Raw genomic sequence first — 17165 nt, 5'->3', positions numbered from 1 at the left:
CATCTGACCACAGCACCTTCTCCCAATCACTCTCAGAATCATCCAGATGTTCATTTGCAAACTTCAGACGGGCCTGTACATGTGCCTTCTTGAGCAGGGGGACCTTGCGGGCACTGCAGGATTTTAATCCATTATGGCGTAATGTGTTACCAATGGTTTTCTTGGTGGCTGTGGTCCCAGCTGCCTTGAGATCATTAACAAGTTCCCCCCATGTAGTTTTCGGCTGAGCTCTCACCTTCCTCAAGATCAAGGATACCCCACGAGGTGAAATTTTGCATGGAGCCCCAGATCAATGTCGATTGACAGTCATTTTGTATGTCTTCCATTTTCTTACTATTGCACCAACAGTTGTCTCCTTCTCACCCAGCGTCTTACTTATGGTTTTGTAGCCCATTCCAGCCTTGTGCAGGTCTATGATCTTGTCCCTGACATCCTTAGAAAGCTCTTTGGTCTTGCCCATGTTGTAGAGGTTAGAGTCAGACTGATTAATTGAGTCTGTGGACAGGAGTCTTTTATACAGGTGACCATTTAAGACAGCTGTCTTTAATGCAGGCACCAAGTTGATTTGGAGCGTGTAACTGGTCTGGAGGAGGCTGAACTCTTAATGGTTGGTAGGGGATCAAATACTTATTTCTCTGGGCACAATGCAAATAAATATATATAATTTTGACTGATTTTCTTTTTTATATATATATATATATATATATATATATATATATATATATCTCTATCTCTCACTGGTAAAATTAACCTAGCATAAAAATCCATGTCTTTGACAGTGGGCAAACTTACAAAATCAGCAAGGGATCAAATACTTATTTCCTCCACTGTGTATGTATATATATATATATATATATATATATATATATATATATATATATATATGGGTTTTGGGGCTCTGTATCTGAAATACGGAGCTCCGACCATTATGACCATGTCTTAAGAAGTCAATCAGCACAACATTTTTAACCCATTTAGATTAAAATCAGTGGTTTTCAATAGAAGACATTCACTTTTAAATCCAGATTGCCTGTACAATTCTAATGTATAGTTATGGGAAAAAAAAAAAAAAAAAAGGGCTTGTGGACCCTGAGCACTAGAAAAATATGTGCAGCATGAAGAATATACAGTAAACAGCATTTATCCATTTAAAGTCTTATTGACTTTTAAAGTTACTTCTAGCAGATCTGTCACATTTATGCCGTCCTGTCTGAGGGCATCGTAAACTAGTGACAGCCGCCGATTTCAGTGGGTGATCACTTTGTACGTTCTGTAGTTTGAGAAATTAAATCCTATACTTACGAGTAGTCAGCAGATGCGTCCAAGTATATTAATACATTCACACAAGACCCCCCCACCCCCACTGATTGACACTTCTCAATATGAGCAGTAATCGGGAGAAAAGTGTCAATCAGCAGGGGGAGCACGTGAATATATACTTTGAGAATTTAGAGCGCACCGCCAACAATGCAACCAATGAGTCAAACTACAGAACATTACTAAACGGATAACACGCTGGGGGCAGCATAAAGTAGTGAGACGCGACAGCATGAATGTGACGAGCCGCTTTAAGCCAATTACAGCATGTAAAAGTCACTTTTCAAATAGCAATTGGGAACCATGGGGCCTGTTGTATGGTAGGAGTTTAAAGGGGTATTCCCAACTGAGACATTTATAGCCCATCCACAGGATATAGGTTTAGGTCCAGCTTTGGGACCTGAACCTATTAGAACAGGGGTCTCCCAGCCCCCGATTCACATGGTGAGGTGGTCACTGACTGCAGATTCCAGGCAGCTCTAGCCATTCTGTTCTATACGAGTAATGGAAACAGCTGAGCAGCGCTTGCTCGGCTGTTTACACAACTCCAGTAGAATAGGATGGAGAAAGCCACCCGCATGCACCATGCTGAGACCCGTATCGATCAGACATTTATGGCATAGCCTGTAAATATGGCATAAATGGCTAAAATTGAGACTACCCCTTTAAGTGTCAAATGGCTGTCCAAAGTCTGAATCTAAACACTGACACATTACGTTCCCAAGGCATAAACCTCCTCAAGCTATGTAGATACAAGAAGGGTTTTATTTTTGCTACCTTGACAATTGTACAGGGCACTTTTGAAAAATGCAAAGAAACTTAAGAAAAAAAAAAGTGCATCACATAGTGAGAAAAGTCCCAGACATACATGTTATTTTACATTGGCATATAGAATTATTTTTCTTTCTACAAGTTATTTTTACAATTATAAATAACCCAAAATGGCAATTTGTAAATTCAGGAGGTGTCATTCCAGAATCTAGAAACCCTGTGGAAGGCAGTCATATCTTAAGGGGAAAAAAATATATATAAAAATACAGTACATGTCAATGCAGTCCTACCAGAATCCCTGACAAAACAACTTCACAATATGACAGATCTGTAAACTCAATTACATTCATGACTTCCTTCTGAGAGGCCGGCGGTTTCAGGAATGACAGCAGTTTTCACCTTTGCAGTGCTTGTGCAAAACAGCAGCTTTGTGTATTTAAGACGCGAGATCCCATCCTCCGGCTACCAAGAGGAGAAGAACGGCTTTCTGCAGTGGAAAGTCTGTGTGAACGCATTACTCAGGTGAACGATCCTGCCCTGGCTTCCACTACGGCTTCGCTCCACCACTACTTTAGGCATCTGTACCAGTTGAATGGGAGACTTCTCGTCCTTTAACGCTTGAGTCAGATTCAGGATCTGATTGAAAGGTAAAAGAAATAAAATGTTATTGTGCTCTAAGGGTAGACTGTGGTGTGAATAGATATAAGGCCTCATGCACACAACTGTGATTTTCGGGTTGGCCAGCAGCGGAGTGACATCCGCGAGCCGCCCGCAAATCGCGGGCCGTGCACATGGCCGCATCCATTATTTCCTATGAGCCTGGACCGCAGAACACGGCCGTAATAAGACATGTCCGTTCTTTCTACGATCCGGGCTCCTGGGCCATGCACAGACCGTGGAAACCACGCTCGTGTGCATGGCCCCATAGGAATGAATGGGGCCGCAATTCTCCTGTGGATTTTCGGGGGAATTGCGGCTGCAAAGCACGTTCGTGTGTATGGGGCCTAAATGTTTGAGACAAGACATCCCTACCACGAGAGTGGGGTCTACATTGATCAAAGCCAAACCGATTTCCCTTCCTAAACTGACCCATACTGGCGCAGTGTCAGATCTATTGGATGAAGTGAGCACGTGACGTACAGCTGTATTACGGAGGGCATACACTGGCTAAGCCGCGCTTGTGTGGCCAGTGAAGGGCTCACCTATAAGGTTGGTTTTACATGTAGCATAAATACTGCAGATTTTCCACAAATAATTTCATTGCGGAAAACTTACAGCATATCACACTACAGCAAAGCAAAAATCTCATCCACATGCTGCGGGGGAAAAAAAAACTTTCAGATTGACATGCGGTGCGTTTTTTAATCCTCGGCATGTCGATTTAAAGAGGCTCTGTCACCAGATTTTGCAACCCCTATCTGCTATTGCAGCAGATCGGCGCTGCAATGTAGATTACAGTAACGTTTTTATTTTTCAAAAACGAGCATTTTTGGCCAAGTTATGACCATTTTTTTATTTATGCAAATGAGGCTTGCAAAAGTACAACTGGGCGTGTTTACAGTAAAAGTACAACTGGGCGTGTATTATGTGCGTACATCGGGGCGTTTTTACTTCCTTTAATAGCTGGGCGTTAGGAATGGGAGTGTATGATGCTGACGAATCAGCATCATCCACTTCTGTTCGTTACCACCCAGCTTCTGGCAGTGCAGACACACAGCGTGTTCTCGAGAGATCACGCTGTGACGTCGCTTACTTCCTGCCCCAGGTCCTGCATCGTGTCGGCCACATCGGCACCAGAGGCTACAGTTGATTCTGCAGCAGCATCAGCGTTTGCAGGTAAGTAGCTACATCGACTTACATGCAAACGCCGATGCTGCTGCAGAATCAACTGTAGCCTCTGGTGCAGATGTGTCCTCGCTCGTCCGACACGATGCAGGACCTGGGGCAGGAAGTGAGTGACGTCACAGCGTGATCTCTCGAGAACACGCTGTGTCTGCACTGCCAGAAGCTGGGCGTTCTGAAGAGAAGAGGATGATACTTCTCGTCAAAACGCCCAGCTAGTAAAAGAAGTAAAAACGCCCCGATGTACGCACATAATACACGCCCAGTTGGACTTTTACTTTAAACACGCCCAGTTGTACTTTTGCAAGCCTCATTTGCATAAATACAAAAATGGTCATAACTTGGCCAAAAATGCTCGTTTTTTTAAAAATAAAAACGTTACTGTAATCTACATTGCAGCGCCGATCTGCTGCAATAGCAGATAGGGGTTGCAAAATCTGGTGACAGAGCCTCTTTAAGCAGCGGAATCGCTGGTTTTCCCCCGATGCGTAAGTAGAACCCACAACAAAATGCAGAGGCTGCGTTTTTTTGCACAGGAATCAGTTTTTCCGTCGCAAAAAATTTTAACCACAAAAACACGCCAGCCTGGCCTCCTGGGATGACGTTTCATGCGGCTGCTGCAGGTATGAAACGTCTTCCCTGGAGGTCGAGCTGCAAGACGTCACCAGGTCTACGTCTAAGAATGGAGTTTTTTTTTTACATGCTGCTTCCAGCAGCGGACATTCTGGCTGAAGAACTGCACCACAACTTTCCCTGCGGGCTCCGGGGCGGATACGCCGTGTACCTTTACGCATCATATTTGCCCTGTGTGAGCATAGCCTTATAGTTGGCAAGATTGATTAAAATGCATTTAGTTGATTTCTAGTGCTAAAAAAACAACCTTTTTTTTTATTTTTTTTTAAACATTTGGTATAAAGCAGTTTCCCCCTCAAAAAAAAAAATAAAGTCACACTACATACCTGTCCTCTCATTACAGACATCTGCTTCTCAAAAGTTGGCTTGTCAAATCCCTTATCAGTCTATGGATGTAAAGACACGGAGAAGGGCAGGTTATCCACCGTCAGCGCATCAGAAAAGGGCTTTCTATTCCGGATAAAGAGGATGGACTTACTTTGAACAGCTCGTACAGATCTTCACAAAGGTCCTGAACAAAGTTCATATCAGAGATGCGAGGAAGGATCAGATCTCTGGTTTCCTGACTAAAGGGAACCTTTGCTTGAGAAAGCCAAGCCCAGAGGAACGGATCTTCAAAAGGAGAAAATGGGACAAATTTATCAACTTTTTGCACGTTTTACTAAACCGTGTTTTATCTGCTGTGCAACATATGTATTAACCGATTGCATCAAAATTGTGCGCCATGCAAGCATTTATAAAACGGAGACTTTAAAAAAAAAAAAAAAACCTTCACACTGGCTAAAACTAGAGCCGGGATGTAGATTGTGATCAATACATCAAATCAGGCATGTGCGGTTAGAGTCAAGAGGACCTCATCCCGGAGGAAACATGGCCACGGTCGTGGTGGAGTATATAGTGGAGAGCGAGCAGGGTCCAACCCATCAACTGTTGTATTACAGAATATACAGAGTATAGATATTATTTGAGCACGAGATCGTAAAATAATTGCTACTTACACGCTCTCCACTCATCGGGATGTTTAAATGGAAATGCCAGACCATTGTCAATTGCAGCAATTTGGATTATTGGTTCTTTATCAGTCCACTCCTAAAATCAAAACACAGAAATAAGTGGCTGAACCAGAAGTAAAAAACAGCGGCATGAAGGGGGAGGGGCAGGTCTGGAAGGTGATAGAAAGAACGATAAGACGTCTTGCCTTGGACACGGGGCCGTCGCTGGCCTTCTCAGAGCCTTCAATGTAATCCCCTTGGGTTTCATATCGAATTAACCAGTTATCATTGCCTCGGTCTACAAAGTAAATAATAAAAATAAAGTCAAATAAACATTCAGAAGGTTTATACTTAGACTACGAACACACTAACCAATGTTTCACTCTGAAATCATGGGACACTTTAAAGAGTTAGTATAAAAATCTCCTTGTGAAGTCCAGTATGAGGGATGTATGACAGACCCGTTACTTTAAGGTAATTAGTATGATAATAGAATTACATCAACTAAACCCCCTTCCCAATACATGGCGCTGAATAAGGGCATGTTCACACGCTAAACAAAAGACTAAAATACGGAGCCGTTTTCAAGGGAAAACAGCCTGTTTTCAGCCGCTTTTTAATCAAGCGTTTTTTGGAGTGGTTTTCCTATTGCCCCAATGAAAAACGGCTCAAAAGTGACAAGCACTTTTTCCGAAGGTTTTTTTTTTTTTTTCTTCAAACGGCCACGTAAAAAAAAAACGTCCCGTCGGAACGAAATGCAGTTTTTCCCATTGAAATCAGTCGGCAGGTGTTTGGTGGCGTTCAGCTCCCGTATTTTCAGCCATTTTTCGGGGCGTTTATGGCCTGAAAATAAGCCGTGTGAACATCCCCTCAGCACTTCCTGATTTTGTGGTCACATGGATTTCACACAATCCCTCAGCAGTTCTGAATACGAGGTAATGCAGCATGTGACATGATTATTTTCAGAGCTCCATGTGACTCCACACAACCAAGATATGCGTCCGTATTTTAGAGATTGAGATTAGAGATGGAGAGACCCCCCCCCCCCCCCCCCCCCAGTGCTGGATTTTTAGCTACACTGCTCATTACTGCTGGAATATGCAGAATACAAGTCATAATGCCCAGAAATAGTGTTATTCCTCATGTACACACACGACAGCTTATTCTGAAAATTTAGGTGCACTTTAAATCTTAAAGGGGTTTTGCCATCAGGGACATTTAGGACATATCCACAGGATATGTCATAAGTGTCAGAAAGATGCCTGTCCCATCTCTGGGACCCCCTAAACCCTGTTCTACTGCTACGTGTTGTAGCTGAAAAGTGTGATTTCCGACCATGAATTACAGAAACCACGCAACTCGCTGAGCTACAACGTTTCTACAAGTCCTATAGAACTGAACAGTAGTTACAGAAGCAGCGTAGTTCAGCGAGCTACCCAGTTTCCATAGTCGGAAATAACATTTTTCAGCTACAACACAGCAGTAGAACAGGGTTTAGGGGTTTCCAGAGGTGGGAACCGCATCGGACATTCATGACATCCTGTGGATAGGTCATAAATGTCCCCGATGGGAAAACTCCTTTAATGGTGAGGCTTTGCATGACTTACCAGTATTTCTAATGACATAGTCTAAAATAACTAGTCTCTCAAACTGGGACTGAAGCTGCTTCCTGGTGTTCTCAGGTAAAGGGTCGGTTTCAAACCTCCTCAGCCAGTAATCCGCTTCCTTATATCCATCCACAAAAAGCTGAAATGAGCCGACCTGCAAACAATTATACAATAATTAGAATTTTACAGCAATGTTGTATAGGTAGTAAGTGAGCGGACAGAACATGCTAATGTATCCTGTGCAAGAATGTCCTGGTGTGTGACAAAGGACAGGAATGGTGGCCTAGAAATTCAAGTAAGCATCCATCCTCCCATCCATCCATCCATCCATCCACCCTCCCTCCACCCTCCCATCCATCCATCCACCCTCCCTCCACCCTCCCATCCATCCACCCTCCCATCCATCCATCCCCCCATCCATCCCCCCATCCATCCATCCCCCCATCCATCCTCCCATCCATCCATCCTCCCACCCATCCTCCCACCCATCCTCCCATCCATCCTCCCATCCACCCATCCCCCCATCCCCCCATCCATCCATCCCCCCATCCCCCCATCCATCCATCCCCCCATCCATCCATCCCCCCATCCATCCATCCTCCCATCCATCCATCCACCCATCCTCCCACCCATCCTCCCACCCATCCTCCCACCCATCCTCCCACCCATCCTCCCACCCATCCTCCCACCCATCCTCCCACCCATCCTCCCACCCATCCTCCCACCCATCCTCCCACCCATCCTCCCACCCATCCTCCCATCCATCCTCCCACCCATCCTCCCATCCATCCTCCCATCCATCCTCCCATCCATCCTCCCATCCATCCTCCCATCCATCCTCCTTCACAAAGTAGGAGACAGCAAAAGAAACTTAGATTTGGCCTAAAATGTTGAAGACTTTTTTTTAAATAAGAACATATGGATCACAGGACACATACGGACATATTTTCGGTCTGCGAAATGATAACAGGCAGGTTTTAATACATAGGAGTCCAGACTATTTAAAAGTCATATCGTATTAAGTTAGAACCACTCTAAAGGGAACATGTCCCACTGAACATGCAATCCAATCTGTATAGTTTTGTGGGAAAGGATTTAGTATAAGGCTGGGTTCACACAACCTATTTTCAGGCGTAAACGAGGCGTATTATGCCTCGTTTTACGCCTGAAAATAAGGCTACAATACGTCGGCAAACATCTGCCCATTCATTTGAATGGGTTTGCCGACGTACTGTGCAGACGACTTGTAATTTACGCGTCGTCGTTTGACAGCTGTCAAACGACGACACGTAAATGGACTGCCTCGGCAAAGAAGTGCAGGACACTTCTATACATTATATGCAGGGCACTTCTATACATTATATGCAGGACACTTCTATACATTATATGCAGGACACTTCTATACATTATATGCAGGACACTTCTATACATTATATGCAGGACACTTCTATACATTATATGCAGGACACTTCTATACATTATATGCAGGACACTTCTATACATTATATGCAGGACACTTCTATACATTATATGCAGGACACTTCTATACATTATATGCAGGACACTTATATACATTATATGCAGGGCACTTCTTTGCCACGTAATTTGAGCTGTTCTTCATTGAACTCAATGAAGCACAGCTCAATATTTACGAGCGTCTCAGATGCCTCGTAAATTACGAGGAGCATTTACGTGTGAAACGAGGCAGCTGTTAACAGTCTGTCTTTTCACACGTAACTGCCTCTCATCGTGTGAACATACCCTAAACGTGCAATTTTATTCATTGAAACCTCCGCTCAGAGTTCAGTGGGCGGTCCTACTCAGTGATTGACAGCTATCTTTGAGAGCCTTTTCTGCGTATACAATCACCGAGTAGCACCACCCACTGGACTCCTAATCCCAGACTGAGCAGAGGTTGAAAATAAATATATTACAGGTTATACGGAATCCTGTCCCACAAAACGATATCAATCTGCTCAGCTCCTCCTGCTCTAACACGCTGCCTGCAGTTTGTCCTGCATTTTCAACAGGACAGGTTCCCTTTAAGGAGAGAACCTTACCTTAGGTGGTAAACCTATACGGTGAAACTTGCGACCAACTTTTGGCACTTTTTCTAAAGCGTATTTCTTGCCTCGTGACTTTGCACGATCTATTGCACTGTAGTTGAACGTTTCACCGACAAGCCAGACTACCTTAAGAAAAAAAACAAAGAAAACAAAGAACAGGTAAAACCAGGCTACGTTACTAAAGATCAAATTAAGCAAAATTCCAATTTCTATGTGGTGTAAAGCAGGGCCAGTTATGGGGGAATCAGTCACCAGCACAATCACATGTACATTAGGGCATCTAAAATAAAGCCAAATAGCACTGCACCCCCTGACCCACCACGTCAGTGCCGGGCTGCAAATGAGCTGAGGCTGCGCTTCTCCTACCTGGCCACCTGGGAAACCGGCTACACCACCAAGTATTCATTGGCTCTGCAGAGAGCCGCTAAACAAAACTACAGGCAACCAATTATAGACGAACGCAAGGGCTAGCAGGACACGTACACAGGGAAGGACAACAATGCCGCTTCCCCAGCCCTACCCCCAGTTATACTGATCCTAATTGACTTGTATTAGCGATTTTGCTTCTGAATACAGCACGGACTGTCTTTAGCCTGTGCTGTCAGCTGCTCGTAAGGCTGCATGCACACTTCCGTCGGCAAATAATGACGGTTCCGTGAGACACGGACAGCACACGGGTGTGTGTTGTGTGTTCTAAACCAGTGATTCCTAACCACCGGGCCACGGATCATTTGGTACCGGGCCGCATTATCTGGCATCCATCCTAGTGGCCTCAGGGAATTTTGGGCAAAAAACCGCACCAAACTGTGGTGCAGTTTTCCACCGGGAATGTCCGCTGCAGAAAACTGCTGAGCAGGCCGCCAGGGATGACGTTTCATCCCAGGAGACCGCTGCAGCCTGTGATTGGCTGCAGCGGTGGTCACATGGGATGAAACGTCATCTCAGGAGGCCGGCCCTCTAACGTCATCCAGGCCGGCCTCCTGGGATGAGGTTTCATCCCATATGACCACCACTGGTCCCAGTTCCAACTGCATCTGCATCCTTAGGATGCAGACACAGTTCAATTGAATGCTGGAGCAAGGAGTGACGGCCCCGCCCCAGCATTCACTCTTCCGTGAGCGGCTTGGCGCAGGCAGGAGAATGTACTGAAGTCATCGCGCCTGTCTGCGCCGAGTCACTCATAGCACAGAGCAGAAGGATCCTCCACCAGTCATGGGAACGGGGATAGTTAAGTAATTATGTTATTTTTTATTAGGCACATATGGGGGCATTATACTGGGTATGGGAGGGGGGCCGATATGGTGGCAGTTGTGGGAGCATTTTACTGTATGGGGCAGCTAAGGGGGGGCATTAGTTTGGAGGTGTTGGGGTGGGGTAGGGGGGGCCCAAGCTGAATTCTTGCACCATCGCCCACGAGCCTTTAGCTACGCCCCTGCTACCATTTGTTGTGGATTTTACCTCCTCATTGAATTCAACAGGGGGAAGATAAAATTGACTTGCTGCGGAATAAAATTCTGCACCGCAGGTCCATTTCTGGCCGATTTTCCCGCCAGTATTTACGCAGCGTGTGGATGAGATTTGTTTGATCTCATCCACTTTGCTGCTACTGTATTCTGCAGATTTTCTGCAGCATAATACAGGTATTATCATACAGGTATACGCCGTATTTATGCAATGTGTGAACGGACTCACAAATGCCATTACCTTGGTTTTGGGTACAACTCCTAATCCAAGTTTTTCATCTACTAGATAAGCTCCAGCTTCCGACAAGTATCCCTGGTTTGGAACAAGGCAACCACGGCCAAAGCAGCAGGGACAGCAGACTTTGTGAAAATATTTGGTCCATTTTGGGTTAAGGTGACCATAAGGCTCTTCGGATTTTGGTTTAAATACTCCAATTATTTTCTGGTCAAAAAAAAAAAAGTCAAGATTAAAAATGACAAAAATAAAAATAAAAATACAAAAAAAGCCATTTACAAGAGACTCCATTCCCAACAAGAATCTGCATTTTGAACTGGATTTTGACATTTCCACATATCTTGTTCATAAGGCAAGAATATCTCTAAATAAACAGGATGCTCTCAGCCCAATTCCTGCACAAAACTCCTTATTCTCTGCACATTACCTCCTTAAAAAGGTAGGAAGACACACGGCGTGTTCAGGGCGGATACGCTGCATCAAGCTGCACAGTGTATCCACCCTGAACACCGCAGGGAATGCCATCAGAAATTTGGGCGGAACTCCCGTACGGAAAGCAGCGCCGATAGAAATAAAATACTTACTCTCTCCCTTCTGTGTGTGGTCCGGCCACCTGGGATGATGCAGCAGGCCATGTGACTGCTGCAGCCTGTGATTGCCTGCAGCAGTCACATGGGATGAAAATTCATCCCAGGAGGCAGGCCTGAAGAAGCGGTTAACGCTGGGTAAGTAGAACATTTTCCTTTTTTTTTTGTTTCTTTTTATCTTGTGATTTTTGCGGTGGAATTGCTGAGATTCCGCCGCAAATTTCACAACACACACGCGTTGCCGGTTTAAGCACCCCATTGAATTGGGAAAAACCCGCAACAGAAGAACAGCAATTCCACAGCATTGACATGCTTCGTCTAAAGAAACCGCACGTCAATTTGTGCGCTTTTTTCCGCAGCGTGTGGATGAGATTTGCTGAAATCTCACCCACACTTCAATACGCTGCAGATTTTCCGCAATGACTCCGCTGTGGAAAATCCACAGTGTTTACGCCTAGTGTGTTCGTACCCTAAAGCTATAGTACTCCCTGGCATGCAATCTCCTACATGATCCATCTTCTATATCTGCTTCTACCTTAATCGGTATAACCTCCCTGCGTATGCTTTCACCAGGCCCCCACGTAAATTATGGTCTGCGACCGCAACAGGTCTGTAAGATGGGGCATCACACAGGAAACCGGCAGCAGTCACGTTACATATGTTACACAAGTCACATGTGAACACGGCTAGGAGTGCTAAACTGTAATAAACAGTGATGATACAAAGCATTCTGCCCATTAAAGAGGTTGTAAAGAGCGCTGCACTCCGCTATCTGCGTCAGTTCCTCATACTCTAAATGGAGCAGCAGTGCACATGCTCGACCGCCGCTCCATTTTAAAGGAAAAGCGTCAATTTTTATTTTAATTTGTTGTGTTTACGGGCCTATTTTTTCAAAATTATTTTAATGTTCTAACTTTATGTTTGCATTTTTAATTTTGTGGGGGCGGCCATCTTTATTAGCATCTGTGTATGCGTCTTCACGACACATACACAGGTGCTACACGGCATACCCATAGCATAGGAGACTAAGGACGGGAGCCCACCCCATCTCCTATGCTGGTGCCCTCCTATGCTCTGTGGCATGCGCAGTACACAGTGACCCTTGTTTAAAGAGGGAAGAGGCGCCATTATAACAAAGAGCGGCCTGCAGTCACCACCCGGGAATTCATGTTTTGAAGGAACAGCAGCTCTAATACGCCATTGCACCCTTCAGACCCCGTTCCTAATGTGAAACGCTGTGTAGCGGCGGCTCACAGTATCACAGCCTTCTCCCATTCAAGTGAATGGGAGAAGACTTGTAATACTGTGAACCGCCGCTAGAGGGCGATTCACAGTAGGAATTGACAAACGCTTTTTTCCGCAACGCGTTTTATAAAAAAAATGCTTGTGTGAAAAGGCACATTGTATGTACGAACGGCACAGCTTAAGCAAGCTTTTTTTGTGCGCGTTTTGTTTTGCGCGTAATTAGGACTCCCATTGACTATGGTAACATTTAGCGCTTCTACGTGCCAAAGAATTGACCCAACACTTTTTTTTCAAAACCGCTTGCGTAAAACAGTGCGTTGTTTGTGCTAACGCCACGCTTCCCATTGAGGTAAATGGGAAGCTTAATCAAGCGTAAACATTTTTTGGGCGCATAAAACGCGGCAAAAAAGCGCGTCAAATACACTCAATAAATTGACCTGCGGCACGGTTTCTTCAGCCACACCATGTCAATTAATTCTGCAGAATCGCAGCTCTTCGGTTGCGGGTTTTCCCCCATTGAATTACATGGGGTGCTTAAACCTGCAACAAAACGGTGTGTGTTGCGACATTTGCGGCGGGATCACATCGATTCCGCCGCAAAAAACGCAAGTAAGAAAAAAAAAAATAATTACAAAAAATAGTTCTTACCCAGAGCTCCCTGCTGCTTCTCCAGTCCATCCTCCTGGGATGACATTTCATCCCATGTGACTGCTGCAGCCAATTACAGGCTGCAGCGGTCACATGACCTGCAACGTCATCCCAGTAGGCCGGACTGCACGAAGAGAAGAGGGTGGGGGCAAGTATGAACGTTTTTTTTTCCCCCGGCACGGCTTTACGCAGCGTAAATTCCACCAGAAAAACGCACCATGGTGTGGTGCGATTTTTCAGACGGCATTCTCTGTGTTCAGGGCAGACAAGCTGCGGAGATTAACACCGTATTCACCCTGAATACGCGGTGTGTGCTCGTACCCTAATGCTAGAATCACACAGCCATCGCAAACCTCAAACATGAGCAACGTTGAAATGACGGCCCCACTGAATTACGAGTCCTCATATGACGGCTGTTGTTTCAACGCTTGTGACTAAGGCCTGAGGGTAACCTGCCTCGTCTCCCATACACCAGTAACACCTTATTCCCGTATGCAAGAAGTGTTGGACAGGTAAGGGAGACCAGGTGCGTCACCTTCAGCTGCCAGAAGAGCGGTCACAGGTGAGCTGAAGTTTATTTCATGTCTTTACCATTGACCACTTAAATAACCGGTTTCCAGGAGAACGCTCAAGAAGTACTCACCCCCTTTGAATCTTTAACAAAGTAACTTCCACTTGAGCCCTGGGAGATTCTTTCTGGAAAGACCCCGCTGTCAGTGGCTTGCTCCGCTCTGTGAATTATATCAGCAAATTCAATATCATCCAGGATGACGTTCAGCTCCTCATTACCGTGACCTACAAGAAAGAATAAAGCACTGAATAGCGGCACTGCCGGACAGATATGTTGGCATTGCCATACGAAAATGGAGTGACCAGTGTCCTCAGGCGCAAACCTATTGTAAAACAACTATTCTAGGCAACGGTGTGAGAAGGTGGGAAGGCTCACATCATATACCAGCGATCAGACAGACAAGCGTGAATCCGAAAAGAAAGCACATTTTCTTGTATAGATGCTTCATAGTTCAGGAAATCATTAGTTGTCCATCTTCACACATTCAATCACTTTCACATTCACCTCAAACTTTCCAGAATCCGCCATTTTCTTACTGAGGAAACAGCCAAAACTCTCATGGTCACCAATTTACTCTCGTCTTGACTACTGTATCTCATTACTAATTTGTCTTCCCCCTTTGCTAAACTCTCCAACTCCAATCTATCCTGAATGCAGCAGCCAGGCTCATCTATCTGACCAACCGCTACACCAACGCCTCTACCCTGTGCCAATCACTGCACCAGAACGCTACACCAACGCCTCTACCCTGTGCCAGTCACTGCACCGGAACGCTACACCCGCACCTCTACCCTGTGCCAGTCACTGCACCGGAACGCTACACCAACGCCTCTACCCTGTGCCAGTCACTGCACCGGAACGCTACACCAACGCCTCTACCCTGTGCCAGTCACTGCACCGGAACGCTACACCAACACCTGTACCCTGTGTGCCAGTCACTGCACCGGAACGCTACACCAACACCTGTACCCTGTGCCAGTCACTGCACCAGAACGCTACACCAACGCCTCTACCCTGTGCCAGTCACTGCACCGGAACGCTACACCAACGCCTGTACCCTGTGCCAGTCACTGCACCGGAACGCTACACCAACACCTGTACCCTGTGCCAGTCACTGCACCGGAACGCTACACCAACGCCTCTACCCTGTGCCAGTCACTGCACCGAAACGCTACACCAACACCTGTGCCAGTCACTGCACCGGAACGCTACACTAACACCTCTACCCTGTGCCAGTCACTGCACCGGAACGCTACACCAACACCTCTACCCTGTGCCAGTCACTGCACCGGAACGCTACACCAACACCTCTACCCTGTGCCAGCTACAGCACCAGAACGCTACACCAACACCTCTACCCTGTGCCAGTCACTGCACCAGACCGCTACACCAGTGCCTCTACCCTGTGCCAGTCACTGCACTGGTTGCCCATTCCCTTCAGAACTCAATTAAAACGTATTACTCTGACCCACAAAGCTCTCCCCAGTGCTGCACCTCCTTACATCTCCTCCCTCATCTCTGTCTACCACTCTACCCATGCCCTATGTTCTGCCAACGTTAAAAATCCTCTACCTCTACCCTGTGCCAGTCACTGCACCGGAACGCTACACCAACACCTGTACCCTGTGTGCCAGTCACTGCACCGGAACGCTACACCAACACCTGTACCCTGTGCCAGTCACTGCACCAGAACGCTACACCAACGCCTCTACCCTGTGCCAGTCACTGCACCGGAACGCTACACCAACGCCTGTACCCTGTGCCAGTCACTGCACCGGAACGCTACACCAACACCTGTACCCTGTGCCAGTCACTGCACCGGAACGCTACACCAACGCCTCTACCCTGTGCCAGTCACTGCACCGAAACGCTACACCAACACCTGTGCCAGTCACTGCACCGGAACGCTACACTAACACCTCTACCCTGTGCCAGTCACTGCACCGGAACGCTACACCAACACCTCTACCCTGTGCCAGTCACTGCACCGGAACGCTACACCAACACCTCTACCCTGTGCCAGCTACAGCACCAGAACGCTACACCAACACCTCTACCCTGTGCCAGTCACTGCACCAGACCGCTACACCAGTGCCTCTACCCTGTGCCAGTCACTGCACTGGTTGCCCATTCCCTTCAGAACTCAATTAAAACGTATTACTCTGACCCACAAAGCTCTCCCCAGTGCTGCACCTCCTTACATCTCCTCCCTCATCTCTGTCTACCACTCTACCCATGCCCTATGTTCTGCCAACGTTAAAAATCCTACATAATCCGAACCTTCCACTCCCGTCTCCAAAGATTTTTCTCACACTGCACCAGTTCCCTGGAATGCACTACCCCAAACAAATCAGATTTATTTCCAACATCCACAGTTTTGAAGAGGATCTGTCACTAGTTTATTTATGCCCTATCTCCTAATCTATGATGCTGATAACTACAGTGTGATTGGTTTTCAAAAACATTTGCAAATTTATGAGCATTTTTCTAAATATGCTAATGTGGCCCTAATAGCCATAAGGCTTCTCTCTCTTTCCTGCCCAGCAACAGTGTGATCATATAGTATACAGCTTCAATTCCGAACTGTATTCAACTGGGGATATCTCCGGTTGTGTCACAACTAGAACGGTGTTAGAATCTTATCTTCCATAGGCCCTCAGAACCGGAGTTCTAGGTGGTCCACATCACAAGATAAGGCTGTTTGAAGTGATCCCCCTTCCCTCCAGCCTCAGTCTCACACTGTGTGAAGCAGCTTCATGCTGATAGGTCAGGGTCAGAGGATGTGAGGAGGCTCCACCTCAGGAGAATCGCTGCTGTTACCTCCCACTTGTCTGGTATAGCCTCATTTACATATCTAGAAAAAAGCTCATAATTGTAAATAATTAGGGAGACAATTTTCACTAGCGTGATCAGTGTGACAGCACCTATTCGATTAGCTAGGAGATAGGGCATTACTAATCTAGTGACAGATCCTATTTAGGCCTCGTTCATATCTGCATTGGGTTCCTGTTCGGACATTCCGTCTGAGCTTTCCATCACAACGGGACCCTGAACAGAAACAAACCAGAGGTTTCCGTTTCCATCACCATTGGTGATGGAAATGGAAACCTCTGGTTTCCGTTTGTGTCAGCTTGCGTCTGTTCAGGGTCCCGTTCTGACAGAAATCTGACGGAATGTCATAACGGGAC

The 17165-nt window shown here is 46.1% G+C and overlaps 1 protein-coding gene across 1 annotated transcript in view; it reads right to left on the bottom strand.

Annotated features, from left to right (window-relative positions):
• Positions 1 to 818: 818 nt before the first annotated feature.
• Positions 819 to 17165, bottom strand: part of PI4K2B (phosphatidylinositol 4-kinase type 2 beta) — a 31819-nt gene continuing 15472 nt past the window's right edge. Inside the window, exons 2-10 of the mRNA XM_075840140.1 lie at positions 14050 to 14201; positions 10933 to 11133; positions 9223 to 9354; positions 7163 to 7316; positions 5762 to 5853; positions 5562 to 5652; positions 5042 to 5175; positions 4890 to 4949; positions 819 to 2724 (exon numbers count right to left, since the gene is read on the bottom strand). Of these exons, the coding sequence (XP_075696255.1) occupies positions 2551 to 2724; positions 4890 to 4949; positions 5042 to 5175; positions 5562 to 5652; positions 5762 to 5853; positions 7163 to 7316; positions 9223 to 9354; positions 10933 to 11133; positions 14050 to 14201 (1190 nt within the window). The 3' untranslated portion in view covers positions 819 to 2550. The remainder of the gene's footprint in view (positions 2725 to 4889; positions 4950 to 5041; positions 5176 to 5561; positions 5653 to 5761; positions 5854 to 7162; positions 7317 to 9222; positions 9355 to 10932; positions 11134 to 14049; positions 14202 to 17165) is intronic.

Source organism: Rhinoderma darwinii, chromosome 10 (assembly GCF_050947455.1).
Source record: "Rhinoderma darwinii isolate aRhiDar2 chromosome 10, aRhiDar2.hap1, whole genome shotgun sequence".
Classification (NCBI taxonomy): domain Eukaryota; kingdom Metazoa; phylum Chordata; class Amphibia; order Anura; family Rhinodermatidae; genus Rhinoderma; species Rhinoderma darwinii.
This window is presented reverse-complemented; position numbering and strand designations above follow the sequence as displayed.